This window comes from Meriones unguiculatus, chromosome 8 (genome assembly GCF_030254825.1).
Source record: "Meriones unguiculatus strain TT.TT164.6M chromosome 8, Bangor_MerUng_6.1, whole genome shotgun sequence".
NCBI lineage: Eukaryota > Metazoa > Chordata > Mammalia > Rodentia > Muridae > Meriones > Meriones unguiculatus.
This window is the reverse complement of record NC_083356.1, coordinates 73,743,535-73,764,598: the sequence shown is the minus strand read 5'-3', so window position 1 is coordinate 73,764,598 and position 21,064 is coordinate 73,743,535. Positions and strand designations below refer to the sequence as shown.

The 21,064-nt window shown below is 54.0% G+C and overlaps 1 protein-coding gene across 1 annotated transcript in view; it reads right to left on the bottom strand.

The window, feature by feature from the left end:
* Ncs1 (neuronal calcium sensor 1) overlaps nucleotides 1-10,612 on the bottom strand; it is a 48,272-nt gene extending 37,660 nt beyond the window's left edge. The window contains exon 1 of the mRNA XM_021653231.2: nucleotides 10,141-10,612. Coding sequence (XP_021508906.1) covers nucleotides 10,141-10,204 — 64 coding nt within the window. The 5' untranslated portion in view covers nucleotides 10,205-10,612. The remainder of the gene's footprint in view (nucleotides 1-10,140) is intronic.
* Between the last annotated feature and the right edge of the window lie 10,452 nt (nucleotides 10,613-21,064).

The following is a 21,064-nucleotide window of genomic DNA, read 5'->3' as shown; positions in this document are numbered from 1 at the left end:
CAGCTGAATGGAGGGGATGCTCTGTCACTACCCCATCCAAGACAGACACTGGCAGGTATGGCCACTGGGCTCCAGTGCCATCCAGGTAGCATGGATGAGTCAAGGGAGGTGGCACGCATGTGTTCGGCCCCTCTGAGCATCGGAAGCACAGTTCAAAGTTCACCCACCCACGCTGTAGCAAGCCTGCAAGGGGTGTGACTCTCTCTGGGAGAGAGTGACAGGCCCCTCCCCAGCATCTTCACGCTTACCTGTTCCATCAAACCCTCAGGCAGGTTCCCTGCTTTGCCCATTTTACAGATAGCTCCTGGTTTGAGCAGGAAAGGGCTGAGCTGACATCCTGGTAGTGGGGAGGATTTGAAGCAAGCCTTGGGGGAAGGGAATCCCTGAGCTGCAGTTCTTCACCGCAGAGAGCAGCAGACAGGCCTCATGGCTCAGTGTCCCTCCCTCCCCCACTGGCACAGAAGAGCAAGCTGAGACGCTGTGTGTGTGTGTGTGTGTGCATGCTTCCAACTCAGAACTGCTTTCTGGTTCCCACAGCAAGTTCTTGGTTGAAATAATAATAATAATAATAGAAAACTGGAAAAAAGAGGCCAAAGTCTGTCCCCAAAAGGCCAGAGCTGTGGCCCCAAGCTAGAATGAAAAAGCAGCACCCTATGCTGAAAACTGGAGCCCGAAATAAAGAAAGCAAAATGTGCTATTTCTGCCCAGGTTAAACATTCCTCAGATGCACATTCCTTCACTCGGAGGATTCCAGAACAGGGGCTCCGAGTCCACCAGCTTCCTGGGCTACCTTGGGAAGCCATGCATGTCAGAGCCAGCCCGAACCCTCTCCCAGGCCCCCAACCTGTGCTCCTCAGGCCAGAAGTGTCTCCCCCAAGGTGAATAATTGATCTCCCCAGAGCTCAGATATATGACATCACACCAAAAGGACAGACAGGAAGGCGGAGACCTTCTAAGACAGACACCCAGAGACAGGCCCTGTCTGGACACAGGGCCCCTGGCAATTCCCAGGGACCACTGGCTAGCAGTGCAGGCCAGGCAAGTAGGAGCATAGAAAAGGGCCCAGAAGGAGCAGTCTGGAAATGGGGTCAAAGGAAGCCACGTCTGTCTACCTGCCCCGTCATAACCGTGTGCTGTGTTGCACAGCTACCAAAAGCTCTTTGGTCTAAGCCTCAAAGAGCTGTCTTGGGGACTCTGTCACTGTGTCCCCAAATCCACATCAAATCCATGAGGTCTGGGTCTCCTCCTCTATTTAAAGACACATCCTAAAGCAGCGAGGCTGTGCCAAGCACTGGGCAGGGCATCAGTCAAGGGCACGCCAGGCCCCACCTCGCTCCTGGACATCTCATCCCCCAGCCCCAGCCTGCCATAAAAGCAGGAAGAGGGGTCTGGGGAGATGGTTCAGTAAAGTTCCAGGTAGAGGACCCAAGAGCCAGCAGCACCTATGTGAAAGCCAGGCACGGCAAATCTCTCACAACTGTGGCTCACAGATCTAGCTAGTCTAGCCAATCAGCGAGCTCCCAGTTCAGTGAGAGACCCTGACTCAAAAGATAAGCTGGAAAGCATGACCTCTGTTCTTCACACCCACACACCCACAGCAAGCACACGCAAGTGCACACACATACAAGGGTGGCGCAGATACTATAAAATGGGGAGCCCCTGAGCTCCCAGAGCCGGGCACATTATCTTCAGCTGCCTCCCTTGGATACATGGAGGCTGCAAGAGCCCTGAGGGCTGGGGACTGGGACCAGCAGTCCACTGGGCACCCCTGACCACCCTCACCCCAGTGCTTCCAGTGTGATCACCCACGGAGCCTCACCTCTGCCTCCTTACTGCAGAAAGCCAAGGCAGGAGTTGTCCAAGTGTCCACAGAAGGCAAGACATCCTACTCTGCCTGGCCTCACCCTCATCCCACAAAGCCAGGACACTTGGCCACCATCTGACTCTCCAGGGATGGGCGCTCACCACCCTGTGCTCGCAGATCATAGGAGAGCACGCTCATGACAGAAAGGGTACGGCCTTGGACACACAGGGATGAGATTAGCCTGAGCCCAAGACTGCTGCCAAATGGCTAAAAGACCTTGGTATGCCCCTGAGCCTGCCCGAGCTTCAACCCTTTTCTGTAAAGCAGGCACCAGTCCCCACTCTCAGCTATGGGGGGCACTATTATATGTGACACCTGTACTCTGACCCACGTGACGCACTAGTCCCCATTGCCATTCATCCCCATGGAACTCCCTCGTGCCCACCAGCAGCTGGCCTCTCATGACAACCATGAAAAGGGCAAGAGAGAGGTTGAGAAGCAGCAGCCGAGCTCCCCAGTCCCAGAGCCACTGTCTGGGATGGCCTCTGGCCTAGCTGAGACCTCCCCCTCCAGCCAACCCTGCCCTCCACTTACAACCTGCACAGAGCCACTCCTCCAACCCAGACACGACGCGTATTCACGCGCAGACTGAGATGGCTCACCCACTCCTGACACATTGCCACCACCATGTAACACTCAGAACACGCACACATGAGCCAGAGCTTGCACATGTGACCTTCAGCGCCTGCCCATCCGCAATGGCCCACACGCATGCTCACAAGGACCCCACACACCCCCAGAGAGTCTTCTCAGTGCCTCCCACCAGCACCGACTGGGTATCAAATACTCAGACCAGGGTCGGATGGGACCAGGCTCAAACCTTGCCAAACTATTGCCACAAGCCAGCTCCTGCTGTGTCCCTACCCTACCCCCAAGCTTCCTTGTCTTTATCTGTGAAAGATGGACCGCACAGAGCTGGAGGAGTTAATGATGAAAGCTCCTGAGCAGCAAGCGTAGTCCTGGGCCACAGGGATCATGCATGATACGGGTCCCTCACTGCTACTACAGATTCTAGCCATTGCCCTTGGTGAACAAAGGGGGCAGGGCTGAGGGGAGCTGATGCATTCAACGTTACACTTCCAACCCCACCAACCCTGGGTTACTGATAGTGGGTTTTATTATCTCAACTCCCAGAGGAGGACACTGAGACGTCAAGAACCCAGAACAGGGCTCAGCGGTTAAGAGCACTTACTGCTCTTGACGAAGACCTGCGCTTGTTTCCCAGTATCCATGACAGGGGGCTCACACTGCCTGTAGCTTCTGTTCCGAGGGATTCAACGCCCTCTTCTGGCCACTGCAGATACCTGCATGCACATGCTGCACATAAACTCACAGGCACACATACACGTAACAATCAAACCTCCAATGACAGACACAGAATGCGCCTTTCAATTGACACTGGGTTTTTCCTTGGTAGAACTACTTAGAACAAGGCACATCACAGCAAAAGTCTTCAGTGAAGGAACAAGGACACGCTCACTGAAATCCTAACACACTATGGCAAACTAGAAGGAACCCTGTAACGAGTCGAGGGCCATCGGCCCCTCATGCTTGTTGTGCAGTCTCAGGAGAGGTCCTGAAAAAATCAGGTGTTAAGGGCTGTGTCTATAACTCAGTTGGTATCGTACTTTCTTAGCATACACAAAACCCTGGGTTCCATCCACAGCACTACGTGAACAGGGTGGCGGTGAGTCCCTGTGATTGCAGCATTTGGGAAATGAGGCAAGAGGATTACAAATTCAAGGCCCTATTCAGCCACATGGTGAATCTGAGTCCAGCCTGGTCCACAGAGTAAGTTTCAGGATAGCCAGGGCTATACAGAGAAATCCTGTCTCAACACACACACACACACACACACACACACACACAAATGATGAATGGAAGGAAGGAAGGATGGATGGATGGATGGATAGATTTTTATACATGTCTCTCCTTAAAGATAAATAACCCATGGTGGGATTATGGAGTTAAAGCCATGGCATACAAAGGCTATTTGTTTTGGTTGGTTGCTTGTTTTTGTTTTTCAAAACAGGGTTTTTCTGTTTTAGCCCTGGCTGCCCTAGCACTCACTCTGTAGACCAGGCTGGCCTCGAACTCACAGAGATCTGTCTGCCTCTGCCTCCTGGGTCCTGGTATTACAGGTGTGTACCTCGTTGCCATGGTATCATTTTAAAGGCTCCTCCCCACTCCCCCACCCTACCCCTCTTGAGCAAGTTCTCCTTGTGTCTTCTGGGCTGACTTTGGAGTCCAGCGCTCCTCCTTCCATCTCTGGAGTTCTGGAATTACAGCATGTTCTACCACACCTGGCTTGGAAGGCTTTTGGTTCAAACTGGCTGACTTCCTTTCCAGAAGGGCACTGAACCACCTTTTCAGCAACTGTGGGGGAGCACAGGCCACTGAGCTGCATTCTCTTAACCACTAAGCTATCTCTCCAGCCCCGGCCTGCATTCTCACCAGCACTGGGTGCCACCGTCTGACTCCACTGCTGCTGATCTCACAGGGAAGAACAAAGAAAGTTTGGTCGCAAGTTCATCTCCTCCATTACCATTAAGTAGAATTGAAAAATCTTTGATCTGGAGGACTCTTGGGACCATGTAGTTGAAGGTGCTTGCATGCATGCATGCATGTGTGCATGCGTGTGTGCATGTGTGTGTGTGTGTGTGTGTGTGTGTGTGTGTGTACACGAGCGCATGCATGCACGCATGTATTCATGCAGGTCCACTAGGCAAGGACTCCATCAGCTGAGCCACATCCCCAGTCCATGTATAAAGCCCATGTATAAAGTTATCGTAGTTCTATAATGTGGGGAGAAGCAATCTCGCTGTCTAGGAACAGAGGATGAAATAGAAGCATGTTGCATGCATATGTCAAAACATTAAAAACCAACCAAACAACCAAACAACCAACAAACAAACAAAAAAGCCAATGAGAAAGCTAGGTGGATAAAGGCGCCCCTAAGCCTGGAGACCAGCGTTCAATCCTAGAACCCACATGAGGGAAGGAGAGAACTGACTCCCACAGTTTGTCCTCTGACCTAAACACACACACACACACACACACACACACACACACACACACACACACACACGTACACACTACACAAAGGCATACAAAATAGATAATAATGTAAATAATAAAACTAACAAAAAATCAGTTAGAAACTAAAAGCAGACAACCTCAAAGGCACAGGATGGTGAAGACCATCTGTGGAGTCCTTCTGAAATATCTCTGGACTCTCTCTGGCCATCCCCAGTAACATCCTAATTCACTGCCACGATCTTCCTCAGTCCTCATTATTGCCTCCTTCATTTGTTATGCTATCACAAAGAATGCTCTTTCCAAACTTAACCTCACAGTGTCCCCCAACTCTGTCACCTTTCCACAGCTCTCCACCCATCTTGGAAAATATCCAAGTTCCTTCTGAGGGTGACTGTGGTCAGGCCCAGTCACCTCCAGTGTCCCCGAAGCCTCAGACCTCATCCTGAAGCAAATGAGGCTCAATACTGAGGTGGTGTGGGCTGCCAGGACAAGGACCTGCAGAGAACTCTCTGGGGAGGGGACAGGAGGAGCCAGTCATATTCCACAGAGGGCCCTGAGAGGCAAGGTCAGGGAAGAACCCTGGCTTCAGGATCCAAGCCCTACGCTGCCAGTCAGATGTACACACCTGCAGCCTGAGGTGAACTGTGACTACAGACTGCCAGGAGAGCCCGAACAACAGGCTCCAGATTATCTCCTTCACGTAGCCCGAATCCTCCTCAACTCCAGGGTTCGACACGAAGCTTGTTTTCCAGAGAACGAGAGAAGGTCTCCTCCCCACCATAGCGGGAGGCTAGAGCCTCCCAGGATCTAGGGAGCCCTAATCCTACTCAGGGCCTCTGCTTCCCTGAGGCCTCATGCCCTCTCTGGCCCTCAAAACTCTGTCTTCTCCTGTAGAACCATGCAGCCTAGAAGACAGGTGTCAGCACACTGGGGCCCGGAGAAGATATGTGACTTACCCAAGGCCACAGAGCCTGTGGGGCCTCACCTGCTCTCCACAGAGCTGGACTGTCCTCGTTAGGTGTCCACCCACCACATCCCCATGGAGCCGCCACTCCAGCTCTGGAATTTGTTCCAAGATGGATGTCAGAGCATGTCTCCCCCAAGTCTGTTCTCTGGTAGATGAGTCGATGGGGGTAACGACCAGGGAACACTCTTTATCCTATAACAGACTACTCTGGGTGCCTGGAAAGCCCCAAACCGGAAACCCGAGAGCCCAACTGGCAAACCTCTGCACCTCTCAGCCTGTCCCCACCTGGGACCAGGGTGTCATCCCCCCACCTCAAGTCCCAGTGATGTCCACTGCTGCACAACCACGGAGCACACTTATCCCCTCTCTTCCCTGATCTTCTATGTGCCAGAAGCCAGCGAAGAGGCTCAAGGTTGGCAGGCAAGGTCAAGGCCAAACTGAAACCGACCAAGTGACGAGAAGTGGCCTCCCCTCCCCTGCCCCCTGAACAGGAGGTCTCTGGGAAGGCGCCAGCGGTAGTGTGGGATGGGGAGAGACAAGGAAGAAAAAGGCATCTCTGCCTTGGCATACTCTGAGGTCTGTGTGCCACCTGGCCAGTTTCCACCGGAGGCAGGAACTGGGGCTCTCCTTCCCTCTCCCCCCGTGTGCCTGGCCGAGTGGGCACTCAGTGAATGGCAGTCATGACCGAGTGAGGTGGCAGGCTGCTGTGTAAAAGCAAGGCCCTACTGGGGCCTTGGCTGGGGGGGGGGGCGGTCCAGAACTCAAGCCATCCTGAGTTACTGGGATGGCAAGAAGAGCCATCTGCAGGGATGAAACCCACCCACAAAAGACATTTAAGGCTGGGTCTTGGGGAAGCTCAAGGCTGGGGCCACAGCTCATTGATAGAGCACTTGCTTATGGTGTGTGAGGCCCTGGGCGCCATCCCAGCATTGGAGTAGAAGGGGGGGTGAATAATGCATTCAAAATGATAGCGGCATGTTTGGGAATAGTCATGGCTACTTACCCAACAAACACACCTCTGATCACTTCCTACTACCAAGACCATACCCATTTTGCAGAGGAGGAAAGCAAGGTTCTGCTAGACAAGAGGGAGGGCTTACCCCTCGCCAATCAGCAAAAAGAGAGCGAGGCAGACACTTTCCCCCTGAACTCCACTGTTGCTCATGCCAGTCTGTGAGTCGGTCCAGCCTAGGCTGTGGTGGGGGCAGAGGTAAAGGGTCTTCCCTCCGCTGCTCTTAGAGATGGAGGAAGTGCCAGTAAAGGCAGCTGTGCACAGTTAATCAAAGATAATCTCATCTGCATCGGAAGAGCATAGGGAGCTCCAGGGCATTCCGCCTGAAAGATGGCTATCTTGAGTGGGGCTGGGGTCAGGTGTCAATCCAGGAGTCCTCCTGGAACCTTCTCCTGGAGCCTTCAGCCCTTTCCCTACTTACCCTCTCTCTCCCTTCCCTCCCCTCTCCCTCACATGGATCCACACCACCCGGGATGGTACCCAGCATAGACCCAGGCGGGACCACTGGGTCCCCAGCCCGGGACCTGCAGCGTCAGTCAGGTTATGCTTCTTCAACTGGACCTACCCAGAACCAAGAACCAAAATCGATGTATGACTCTCTTGTTCTTGTTCCGTGTGTTGGTGTGTGTGTGTGTGTGTGTGTGTGTGTGTATGTGTGTGTGTGTGTGAAGGTGCACTCTACCCTTCTGAATGCAGATAGAGGACAGAGGTCAGTGTTAAGTATCTTCTATGGTTCCACCTTATTTTGCTTTTAAAGCCTTGGTTGTTTTTTTTTTTTGTTTGTTTGTTTGTTTGTTTTTAATTTTTTAATTACGTACAGGGAGTGTGGAGAGTTGTGTGTATGAATGCAGACCTTATAGAAACCAAGGAGTTTGGCTCACATTGAGCTAGAATTACAGGCAGTTGTGGGTGCCGGGAACTGAACTCTGGTCTTTAGGGAAGAGCAGTGCTCATTCTCCAGCCCTCTGCCTTACTGTTTGATCCAGGGTCTCTCAATGAACCCAGAGCTTACCATTTCGGCTAGACTGGCTGGCCAGTGAGCTCCCAGGATCCCTCTCTGTCTGCCTGTGTGGTACTGGAGTTATGGCCATGAGCCACAGCATCCGGCTCTGCCGTGGGTGGGGACTGTGGACCTGAACTCAGGTCCTCATGCTTGCACTGAGCCAGCTCTCCAGCCTCCTGATTCACACTTTCAGAGCTCAGCCCAGATCTTTGGGAATCCTTCCTTTAGGATGTATCTCTCGAACCCCTGCTCAGGATTCCCCTGGAGGAAAGAGTAGAGGCTGCCACACTTCATGAGGAAGAAGTAAAAGTAGGCCTGCCTCTGGCTCCAGCACTCTCTGCTTTACCTGATGAGGTTACTGTACTTCCACAAAGAACTGCAGACCTATTAAGCACCCACACTGGGAGAGATGGCTGTTGGCCTGCCTGGAGGGAGCCGGTTTCCACAGGGAGACAAGCCAGAGGCAAATGGATCCCCCTACCCCAAATAAGGCCTTAGATGAAGGAGAAGTGCCCAGCCTGCCTCTATCCCTGACCAAAACTGCTCTGCATCACAGAAAGGCTTGTAAAAATAGCTCAGCACGCACCACTGGGCCAGTGCCTAACAGACTTTCACTGGCCCCATTCTTCCCAAGTTGATGGCCAGCCCACAGAGATGGGGCTGGAGAAAAGGATCCTGGCCCCTGGGGTGCTCTCAAATCCTCTATGGGCCAGGGTGGGGAAAAGAAGCACAGGAGGGCTCTTGGCAAAAGCCTGAGGTCTCTCCTGGACATAGCTGCACACCAAGCTGCAGTTCCCAGGACTGCCTAGAGACTGTGACAACCTAGGTAATGCCACCTCGCACCTCTCAAGTCTCGCCTTCCTCTCTGTGAACAGCTGTAGTGCCCAGAACACGCCGAGTTGTTGGCGTACGGTTGTGCTAAGGACGCAGCTGATGGCGCATGACACAGTCGGTAAGCAGGACATTGACTTCACACGGTTCATTGGTGGCTGCGGTCTTACCATCGTGGGGACAGCCTGGCACACCACACATGCCATCATTCCTGGAGAAGTCCGTAGAGCCTCTGCCCTGCCCCCAGACCCTGGGGTCCTGGAGGAGGGGGAAGTCCCACCAACAGCCTACCTGCTAATGACTGTGGGCCACACCTTGGAGGGTCCCCTCAACCTCAGATACAGCAACAAGCTAGAAAAGGCTACCCAGCCAATCTGGAAAGAAAGAGTGGATGGCCTGGGCTGGGAAGGGCACCTCTCCAGGAGCAGTTCCTGGATGTGACCTCCCTGATGCCCAATTCCTCAGGACAGGGGCCCGGAGAGTCCAGTCGGAAAAGCCCCCTTTGTTCTATAGTCTACGGAGAGTGAGGAGCATGGAGCTAAGGCGCTGGGTTGGCCAAGACCTGCAAACGTGCTCAGAAGACGGATATGGGGGGGGGGGGACAGGGGAGAGCAGAGGCCATTCACTGCACCAGAGCCTCCATCTACACCCAGCGGCTTGTCTTTCTGGGTGGTGCAGAGAGGGCTCAGCCAAAGCTGCCCGGGACCTACTTCCAGAGCCAGCCCTGGAGAGGTTGCTCAGGAGGGGACACCTGGTGTGGAGACACGGAAGGTGCAGGGGCAGGGCTGTGAAGTTGGGCAAGCGGAGAGCCACACCTGGGTCTGATCTAGAGGCCCGAGGAGCGGGACAGATAGGCTCAAGCTGCATAAACCCATTTCCCGGTGCGGCGAGGAGACAGGAGCAAAGAATAGATGAGAACGAGGATACAACCTAACAGTGCGCGACGAGGGCACCCAGAGCCCTTGGTCCCTTGCTGTCACCGCCTGGGCGGTCTCCCAGACCCGCCACCCCTCTCCCTCTCAACACACAGTCACACTTGCCAGGGAGGGGGCGACAGGACAACCTCGCAGCCGCAGGAGCCGCAGCAGCATCAGCATCGTTAGGCATGAATCACTCACCCGCCCACCCCGCTCCAAGCAGGAGAGCCACACTACGCCCGGGCGCCCCCTCCTGGGACCACCGACCCCCGCCCCGGCACAGCATAAGCCCTTCGGACCGGAGGGGGACAGTGGGTGGGCTGGGGGTGCCCTGAGGCCCTGGGGTGGTCCCGGGCGCACGCTGACAGGCGACATCCTGCCAGGGCCGGGGGCGGGGGCGCGGGTAGAACAATGGCCCAGGTGCGGGGCAGGGGCGCGGCCGGGAAGGGCGGAGGGAAGGTCGCGGCGGGATGGGGAGCCGGGGAGCCGGGATGGGGGCGCACTCACAGTAGGTTTTTCTGGTCAGCTCCTCCACAACTTCAGGCTTCAACTTGCTGTTGGATTTCCCCATGCTCGGCGGCCGCGGCCCCCGCTCCCCGGGCCGGACCCGCTCGGGGCGCCCAGCGGGAGCGGCTGGGGCTCGCGGAGGCCCGCAGGCCGGGCTGGGCCGGGCCGGGGCCGCGCCTTTGTCTGGCCGTGCCCGCGCGTCCCGTGCGCGGGGCTCCGGCACGCCTCGCGACCGCGGCTGGCGGCTCAAGGGGCCTCGGGGACCTGGCGGCGAGGGCCAGGCCTTTGGAGGTGCAGGCGGCCACGGCGTGGAGTTGCGCGGGGCTGGGCGCCGCAGCCGCCGGCGCTCGGTAGCCGCGGTCGTCCCTGGTTACTGGGCTGCGTAGCACATGCTCGCTACCGCTGCGCCGCCGCCGCCCCTACGCTCCCCGCCTCCCGCCCGCACCGGCGCGCCAGGGGTGGACTCGGAGCCGCCACTCAGAGCCCGGCGCCACCTCCCGCCCAGCACCGACAGGCGCGCGCCCCGCGTTGGGGCGCACCCCCCCTTCTCCTGCTAGCTCTCCGGGGACGCCCAGGAGGTCGCCACACCACCCCCTCCGCGGATCCTTCCCAATCTCCGCAGCGGCGTGGGCAGGGAGGGCCCAGAAAATCGGACGTGAATGAGGCCAGGCGCAGTTCATTCATTCCACTTGGATGTGTTGGGCTCTGGGGACACGACGGCCAACAGGACAGGCGCGGTCCCAGGCCTCTCAGAGAGCGTTCTGATGTGCTGGCTGGCACGGGTTGCAGTGGGAACACTTATGGGCGGCCTTGGGGAAAGTGACTTCTAACACCAGGTTGAAAGGGGAATAGAGCGTTAACCTGAAAGGAATCTGCCCTGGGAGGAGAGCAGCCTCGGCTCCTCGAGCTTCAGGCAAGGCTGGGAACGATCTGCGGCCAGGCAGGAGGGCTGGGCTTCTGCAGACCAGCTGGGAAAGCCCGCTTTCCCCCAAGGACCTGGCCTCTGCTCCCGGGGCCCAGGAGGACTGACAGTTTAGGCCCTCTCTGTTGTCCAGCTCGCTTGGAGAGGCCAGTGGGAGCAGAGCCTGCTGTTGGGGGCTGCACAGCTGCACACTTAGAGGCTGGCAACTGAGGAGAAACTCCAGGAAGAGCCTCGCATGGCCTGCCCTTCCCCATTCCTAAAATGTCTTCTGTCTTTCTGCCCAACGTTGTGTCTCCTAAACAGCTCAGGGCAAATTGGGATTTGCTTCTACCAAAGGATGAGGGGGTGGGCAGAAATATGCCCTGCTCCCAGAAGGCCCTGAGAGCCAGTGGCAACCTCTGCGAGCCAGTCTTGGTGGCAGAGGCCTGGGAGTTCAACGACTCGAGGAGCCGAGGCAGCCGAAACCCTGACTCACAACCAACTTAGACCACGTGAGGAGAGAGCGCTCTCAGGAAAGGGGCAGAAAATGGGGGAAGGAATGACACGTGCCAGGAGCCAGAGGTCTGGAAAGACCGTGGCAGGATGAAGCCAACCCCTGCTGAGCCATCAGGGACGCAAACACACAGAGAATGTGTTCTTTTTCTCCCCCTCAGGGGCGTCCAGAAGGCTGAAAAACCCTGGCCAGGGCAATGGTACCTTTCAACCGTACCTCTCGAATATGTCTCGGGCCCTATGTCCCAGCCTTCAGACAGCCCCTGCTTCTTCCCTGACCTGAGGCCAGGCTAGACCCAGGCCCTAGCTTTCTGGTATGAAGGGCCCATTCAATACAGGAAGTGAGTAAGCATGGGCCCTGAAAGCTGGCACTGTGCTGCAGCTGAAGAAATCTGTGGTGCAGGTTGGAGCCGGGTATTTCCAGCTTTGAGGATCGGTTCAAAGTGGACACCAAGGAAAGGCCATAGAAAAGAGGCTCAGAGCTGGCCAGCCTCACCTAAACATCCTACCCAGACAGAAATGGTGGATCAGGGTTCAGACAGGGTTAACTGTTGCAGCCTTGAGCCAGGCCTACCTGTCATCCCTCCATCAGCAAGTGGGGGCAGAAGGATCAGAAGCTCAAGGCCAGCCTTAGCCACACAGTGAGTTCAAGGACAGTCTGCATTATATGAGACTTTGTGTGTGTGTGTGTGTGTGTGTGTGTGTGTGTGTATGAGTGTTCTGACTGCATGTACACCTGCATGCCAGATCTCACTATAGATGGTTGTGAGCCACCATGTGGTTGCTGGGAATTGAATTCCGGACCTCTGGGAGAGCAGCCAGCGCTCTTAACCTCTGAGCCATCTCTCTAGCCTGATTTTTCTTAAGCCCTACAGAAACCCAGGTGTCATCCCCCCTGTTGGGTGCTACGCTGAAGCTTGGAAACGCTGCAAGCAACCAACCTGAGAAACGGGTGTGTTTCAGCCCGCCCCATGGCAACCGAAAACCACACAGTCACATACACCATGCAAAGAAGCAGACCTCTGGGGAATGCTGGAGTCAGGGAAGTGCTTGGCTTCACACAGCTGGTAACACTGCGCTAGAATTTGCAGGGCACCTACTATGTGCTGGGCCCCTGGGCGTGTTGGCAAAATCCTTGCCACAATAGAACTCACAATTTAGTGGCCAGAGGACAATAGAAAACACGAACAAACCACAAAATAGACAATATGCTACCTAACTGAAGAGAAGGGCATGAGTGAGACGGGTATGTCAGAGGCAAGGCAGGGGAGGGCAGGGTCTGTGAGCCCCTGGGAGGGGATCTGGCCAGCGACCTGAAGCAGGGAGAAGGGAGTTGAGGACAGAGTAAGGCTCTGTGTAGACCCAGAGGAGCACAGCTGGGACAGGGAGGACAGCTGGGACCAGGGAGCACAGCTGGGACAGGGGAGGACAGCTGGGACAAGAGCAATCTCCTGGGGTGCGAGAGGTGGGGCAAGAGGGTGAATTCATTGTCTGTGGCCGAGGCCGACTGGGTGAGTTATAATCAAAAGGGGTTTATTCTGGCTCATGGCTGTGGAGGTTCAAGGTCTGAAGACTCTAGGTGGTAGCCCTGCGAGTCGGAGTCCCAGGCAAAGACAGGGGGAGGGAGAGAGCGCTCTCTCCACCTCTTCACATCAAAGCCACCAAATTTGCCAGGCGTGGTGGCACACACGGGCACGGTGGCACACCCCTGTGATCCCAGGACTTGTGAGCTGAGGTGAAGAGCTGAAGGCTTGCTGTGCGTGTGGTGGGGGCATGAGCTGAAACGTCAGACAGCCTGGTTGATAAGTGCTTGCTTCAAAGGCCTAAGCACCGGCTTGCGATGTCCTCAACCCGGCCATGAGCTGGAGGGACACTCCGTGGAAAGCAGTTGCCTCACAAGGGTGCAGGCAGAGGTCAGACACCCCCCGCCCCGTGCGCATGCCCCTGTCAACGTGAGGCAGGTGCAGCCGCTAACGGTAATCCCAGCGCTTGGCACGCCAACTAGCTGCACTTACTCAATCGGTGAGTTCTAGGCTCCACGAGAGTCTGCCTTAGTAAGATAAAGTGAAGAGTGGCCGAAGAGGACCCCTACTGTCAACCTCTGACCTCCACATACACACACACGTGGGCCCATGCACATGTACATGCATGCACACGCACGCCACACACATACATGATGGGGATCGGAAGCCAGGCATTGTGGCATGTACATATGACCCCAGTGCTGGGGAAGGCCGAGACAGACGGATCACTGAACCTAGCCTAGTTGGGGCTCATGCCTCAATGGTAGACCCTGTCTCAGAAAACAACGTGGGCGGCTCCTGAGAAATGACACCTGGAGCTGACCTCTGATTTCACATACACACACATGTGCCCACCTACACACCTGTACACACATGCACGCACACTCATTTTTTTTAAGCCACCACTGCTGGCTCACAACCATCCATAACTCCAATTCTAGGGGATCCAGTGACGCCTTCTGACCTCCAAGGGCCCCAGACACGCATGTGGAACACATACATACATGCAAGCAAGACATACATTCACATAAAATAATAAAATAAATAGACCTTAAAAAACTGAATGTTTAAAAAGCCACCAGTGTGAGCCACACGGAGAACGGGGTGGAGGGAGGAGACCAGGTCAGACTCGCAGCAGAGAGACTCACTCCAGGCAGGCTCGGAGTCCAGCCTGCCTAAGGTCACTGCCGTACTGCCAAGAGCGGATGATTGCCAGGCCAGTGTGGCAGGGGATGACAGGAAAAGCGCCCACTAGAGTCAGATGGGGCTGTTGTTGAGGACAGTGGAGTCAGGAGCCTGGTGGACTTGGTAGGACTATGAGAAAGAGGCAGCAGGGACAGGGCCACCTCTGTGACCTGGGCACCCTGGAGGTGAGGAGCCGGCAGCGCCTAGGCAGGAAAAGCAGAGCTTGGTGGTAGAGAGGTGCAGGCTGAGATGCTGATGCTCAGAGGGGCGGGGCGGGACACAGTGCAGGAGCCATCGGGACGCGAGCAGGCTTAGGCTGCTGGCCTAGGCGGAGGGCGTCCTGGTGGAGACAGGGTGGGCCGTCAGGGGCAAGGCCACCCAGGAGGTGTAAGGAGAGAATTGGGGAGGGTGTCCTAGAAGTGACTTGGAAGAGGGGCAATCGGTGAGGAGAATGCCCACAGCCTAGTGCGAGGGCCCCTGGAGCTTCTATGCAGACAGCATGTTGCCCCTAGGGGAAAAGGTCCCTTGGGGTGCTTCTGGAGGTGGCAGGGAGCTGGGGTGGGTGAGGACAGGCCTGTGAGAAGCAAAATTGCTTGAGGAACAATTGACCGGGGGTGCAGGGCTAAGAGGGCAGCCTCAGTGTGAGCAAGGGGTCAAGTGTGGTCCCGCCGGGTCTACTAGAAAAATGCATTTCTGGAGTTGAGGCCATAGTAATAAATGGGTGTTTAAAAAGTCATATGGGGGGCCTGGAGAGATGGCCCAGAAGGTTGAGAGCACTGGCTGCTCTTCCAGAGGTCCTGAGTTCAATTCTCAGCAACCACAGGTTGGCTCACAACCATCTATAATAAAGATCTGGTGCCTTCTTCTGGTTTGTAGGTGTACATTCAGGCAGAACACTGTTTACATAATAAATAAATAAATCTTTAAAAAGCGAGTCATGGGAGTGTATGCAAGACTCTAGGCAGGAGGGCTGCAGGAAGGACAGGAAGAGAGAGAGGCTGGAGAAGAGGTTAAGAACATACGGTGAGAGAGTTGGGGGCTGGGGTGGAGCTCTGTAGCAGAACACCTGCCTGGCATGGGTGTTCAGGGCCCTGGGTTCCATCCCCAGCACTGAAGAAAGACAAACACGAAACCCACCAGACAGGAAAGATCAGTTGCACAGCCCAGCATGGCACCTGCTGTTGACGCTAATTATGCAGCTCATAGCTGGCTAGTTCTAACTCCTAAGCTATCCTGCAAAGACAAGAAATGAGCATCTGAGGACCTCGGTGTAGCCCCCGCCTGGATTTGATCACCATGCTTGGCACTTGCGGATTCCCGTAGGGAATAACCACACTGCGCGCCACAGAGAGACGCCACTGCTAGGTGTCAGTCAGTGTCTTCAAACCGCATTGCATAACCCATGGCAACAGGTTACTGTCCTGAGGGCTGGGCTTGGTCTCCGTGAGCTTGGCCCAGCTTGTACCAGGCCCTGGGCCCAACCCAAAGAACTGGAAAAAAAAAAAATATATATATATATATATATATATATATTTTTTTTTTTTTCCTGAGGCAGTATCTCACTATATAGCTCTGGCCAGGAATTTACAATGTAAACCAAGCTGGCCCCAGAGCCCAAATCCCAGACTGCTGGGATTAACAAAGTGAACCACCAGACCCAGGCACTTTTAAGTAGAGCTTTGTCAGAGAGTGGGGAAAAGATGAGCCCCTCCGGAGGAGAGCATTAGGGAAAGGACTTGTGAGTCATCACTGTCAACCTGACTGAGTGGAATCGAAAGAGGACACACTCCTGTCTGTGAGGGCATCTCCTGAGAGACTTAGCAGAACAAAAGGCCCACCCTGAATGAGAGCAGCACCAGAGCATGGGTTGGGGTCCCAGACTGGATACAAAGGTTCAAAGAACCCAGTGTGCCCTGCTTTCCATTCCCCAGCTGAGACGTGAGGAGTCCCACACACATGCTCGTGCTACCACGAGCCCCACGTGGCTGTCCCCAGTGCCGAACTCTATCTTTTGTGTGTGGACTTCCGTTCATGTTCATGTGTGTGTGTGCATGGGAAGGCCAGAGACCCACACTGGGTATCATCTTCAACACTTCTTTTTATTTATTTATTCATTTTTGTTTTGACTTGTTTTGCTTTGGTAGTTTGAGAAAAGTCTCTCCACACGCTGGCCATTTCAGTCAGGCTGACCACAGTGTCCACTGCCACCGTCTCACCAGTGCTGAGGTATGAACACGCGCCGCCATGCCCTGATTTTATATAGGCACCGGGGATCCCAGCTCAGGTCCTTATGTTTGCAGAGCAACGTGCTTCACCCACAAAGACATTTCCCCAGTCCCAACATTTCCATAAAACATGAGCCAAAATAAAATCTTTGTCCTTCAATTGCTTTCTGTCCCCAAAAAGGCAACTGTTCAGAAGCATTGCAGATGGCGGCCCCACACCCAGAGCTGTCCCCTACAGTGGTCAGAGAGGCACACAACAAATCAGAAGCTCATAGTGATGATGATGATGATGATAGGGTGATGATGATAGGGTGATGATGATGATGACAAAAGTGATGGTAGGAAAAGTAATGATGATGATGATGGCAAAAGTGATGATGATGATAATGATGGTAAAAGCAATGGTGATGATAAAAGTGATTGTAGTGGTGATGATATGGCCAGTGGTGATGATGGTGATGGTGGTGGTGATAATAATGGTGTTACTATCATTTTAGCAAAGAATCTAGGTGTGAGCATGCAAATACCCCAGAATTCCATTCCTACGGGAACAGTCTGAGACCTACATAAACATTTGCCTTCAAAGACATTGCTAAAACAGCATCTATACCAAGACCATGAGAAGATGTCTGAGGATTTGGCCTATCAGTTGGTACCATGGAATCCCGTACTAAATAGCCAATCACAGCCTGGTGGAAATCTAGTCAGCTACAGATCTGCTCATAACACAAGTGCACAAAGCTTCCAGAAGCCTGTAGAATGGAAATAAATCTCTGTACTTCAGAACTTGAGTTGACCGTATTCTTTTTTTTTTTTTCTGTTTATTTGTTTTGTTTTGTTTTGTTTTGGAGACAAGGCTTCAGGTAGCCCAGGCTAGTCTTAAACTTGCTATGTAGTTTAGGATAACCTTGAACTTCTGATCCTCCTGCCTCTAACTTCCAAGTGCTGGGATTATAGGCATATGCTAATATGCCCAGGTTTTAATTAGATCATGTTCTTGTAATTAGTCAGGGTTCTCTAGAGGAACAAAATTTAGAATGAATGGATTTATATTCATAGGCTGGTCTTTATATTCATAGGATGTCTCAGCTGGTCTTCTGTATGTGCTGGAATCCCAAAGAAGTAGCCTCTAATGCCAGTGAAGAGATGGACTTTCTAGAGAAGCAAGAGCAAGCAGGCAAAGGCAGAGCCAGCTTTCTTCGTCCATGTCCTTACATAGGCTGCCAGCAGAGGTACAGCCCAGAGGAAAAGTGGCTTTTCCTCCTCTAAGGATCTGAATTAAGCCAGACTGTGGAGGTGCATCCCTTCAACCCCAGCAGAGGAAGGCAGAGGCAGGCAGATCTCTGAGTTCAAAGCCAGCCTGGTCTACAACAGTTCCAAGACAGCCAGGGCTACACAGAAAAACCCTGTCTCGACACCCTCCCTCAAAAACAAACAAACAAAACATCTGGATTAAAGGTGTTATCTTCCCACCTCAAAGATCAGGTTACAAATGGGTCTTCCCACGTCAAATGATTTAATTAAGATAAAAATCCCTCACAGGTGTGCCCAGCTGTTTGGGTTTTAGTTAACATCCAGTTGCAGTCAAGTTGACAACCAAGAATAACCATCACAGTTCTCCGAATTAGAAACGTCAAAAGTGCAATCTCCAGTGGCCAGTAGACAGTGCCTAAGGTATGAATGACAAGTATCCAGGATCACATGCTTTTGGGAACATCCAAATTAATGTTTGTCTGTCTGTTTATTTAGCAGTGGCTGGGATCAAACCAGGGCCCCAAACATGCTAGGCGAGGGCTATCCCTCCAAGCGTAATGCCTGCCCTTGCTAGCTTCATGCCAACTTGACACACGCTGGAGTCATCAGAGAAAGGGAACCTCAGTTAAAAAACTAAAAACAAAAAGCCTTCATAATAGCGGGCTGTGAGCAAGCATGGAGGGCATTTTCTTAGTAGTGATTGATGGGGGAGGTCTGACCCATGGTGAAGAACAGGGCACTAAGCAGCACCCCTCCACGGCCCCTGCGTCAGCTCCTGCCTTCAGGTTCCTGTCTCCCCCTCCCCCCTCCCGTCCCTGCCCTCATAGCTTCTGAGGATGAACTGTTTCATGGAACCATGAGCAAACAAACCCTTTCCGCCCCACGCTGTTCTTGGTCCTGGTGCTTCAACACAGCTGTGGTAACCATGACTAGGACACCCCTTCTCAAAGAGTCACAGGGAACATCATCAGTAAAAGGTTGAAGCCCTACAGGAAGGGAGTCCCCAAGAAGTCTGTCCTCTCTCCTGCTCACTCGGCCTGGCAGGTTGCTGGCAGCACAGTCGTCCGGAGCGAATCACTTCCTGATCAGCTTGCAAGGGGTCAGGGAAGCTCAGGAGTGAGCTGCCCTCCCTCAGCCATCCCTGGCCCAGTCTCTGTGATTTAGGGACCTGTGTAAGTGGCTGGACACCTCCTCCCTACCGAGAAAAGTCAGGCAAACAGTGCTTATCCCAGCCTGGTTATATGGTTGTTAGAATTACTGAAACTGCTAAAGCTTTAGTTTCATCTAGAAAGTGGGGACAATAACACGGCCACATGGACAAGGTGGCTATAGGATCACAGGGATTATACAAAAACCCACAGTACAGGGTGCTGTTAATATTACTGATGTGTCAGGCACGGTGGCGCACGCCTTTAATCCCAGCACTCAGGAGGCAGAGGCAGGCAGATCTCTGTGAGTTCGAGGCTAGCCTGGTCTACAAATCATATCCAGGACAGTCAGGGCTGTTACACAACAGAAACTCTATCTCGAAAAACAATATATATATATATATATATATATATATATATATATATATATATATATGTTGTTACTCATTTCCGAATGATAGTGGTCGGTGGTGGGGATGATGGCAGCAGTAATGATGATGCTGGTGGTGAAGATGAAGGTGATAGAGGTGATGATATGATGGCGTGGTGATGATGACAGGAATGGAGATAATGAAGAAGAAGATGATGATAGAGGTGGCAGTGGTGTGGACTGGACCCCTGGCACTGTAAATGTCAACCAAGTGGGCCCCTAGCCGTATCCTATTACAATTATTCTTGCCCCTGGCACTGGGAAAACAGGTGCTTTGTTGGTGGTGGTTTTCTTACAGCAGTCAAGGGCAGAGCTGATGGCAGTCCTTTGATCATTCCTAGCCTAAGGCCTGGCTTGGTGGCCAAGCTGTTTTAGGCCTAGGACTCATAAAAATCAAACCGAATCCAATCCAGGCAGCATAGTGCAGAGGAGGAAGAAGACCACCATGCCACCCACAGACCTGCCTTCCAGTGCATGGCACAGCAGACATGACACCTACTACGCCATGCAGAACGGGCAGAGGATGTCACCCAGGGGCCCGCCAGCCCTGTGGCTAGCCTGTAGCCAAAGCCATCACAATGAGTATGAGGTGGTCAGATGGGAGAGAAAGAGAAGTAGAACAGTTTGAGCGTTGTGAAGAGAGATGGAACTGGAGACTTGAGGGTGGAGACCACCTGAGCCCCGCCCCCTGAGGCCATTCATGGTGATGCCCAGCCCTAACGGCCACTGAGCTCTGTAGCTCTTCAGAAGCACGAGTTGATGTCTGTGGCTTATGTTACCACTAGAGAACATGAGAATGTTCCTGGGCAGGGCAACAGCCAGGGACCATGTGGATGTTCAGCCCCGCCCCTCACTGGATGCTGTGCTCGGGAGAGTTGCCCCCATCTCTCACCGCTGGCAGCACTCAGGAGAATGGGCCCTGTTCCTTGCCCAGGCGGCACAGTAGTGTTGAGCTTGGTAGCAGGGGTGCGGCTGAGCTGTCTCCAAGGGCATGAGTATGGGAGAACCGACCCTGCTACTCATCTGCAGCATAGGTGCAGAGGCGATGCCCCTCCCCCCAACACACACCACCTCGGCAAGCGAGAAGGCGGCACACAGGGTCATGAGCTTGGGAGGACCATCTCAGCCTCACCAGCCGCAGCACTTAGGGCAGCAAGCCTGTACCTTGCCTGGACAGCCCAGTAGAGCTGACCCTAGTGGGGGGAGCACAGGTGAGCCAGCCTGGAGGGCAAGAGTGCAGAAGAGCTGGTCCACCATTTGTCAGCTGAAAGGGAGCATGGGTGCAAGGGTGATGCCTCCCCCCCCCCCCCCCGCATTGCCCCTCACCACCTGCTGCAGTCAGAAGAGCTCACCCTAGGGTCACGAGAACAGGTGAGCTGGCCCTGCCCATCACTGGCTGCAGCACTTGGGAGAGCAGGCTCTGAGTCTCATCCGGGCAACAAAGTAGTGCTGGCCCTAGTTGAGGGGGGCAAGTGAGGCACGAGAGCAGGAGAGCTGATCCTGCCTTCTACCAATTTGGTGGCCTAGCAGAAGCAGTGCTGGAGAGCTTGCCCTGGTGGTGTGGGCTGACCAGCTCAGCTGCCACCCAGGCCCAAATCAGGGCTCTGAATCAGCCCACCCCAACATCTATATCATCTGCAAACAGTTAGGATGTATATAGTCCTGCATATCCAAAGCTGCAGGATCTCCATGACACAGGGCAACAAGAGGATAACTGGGAGGAGTCCCAGTGAGGATCCAGTATT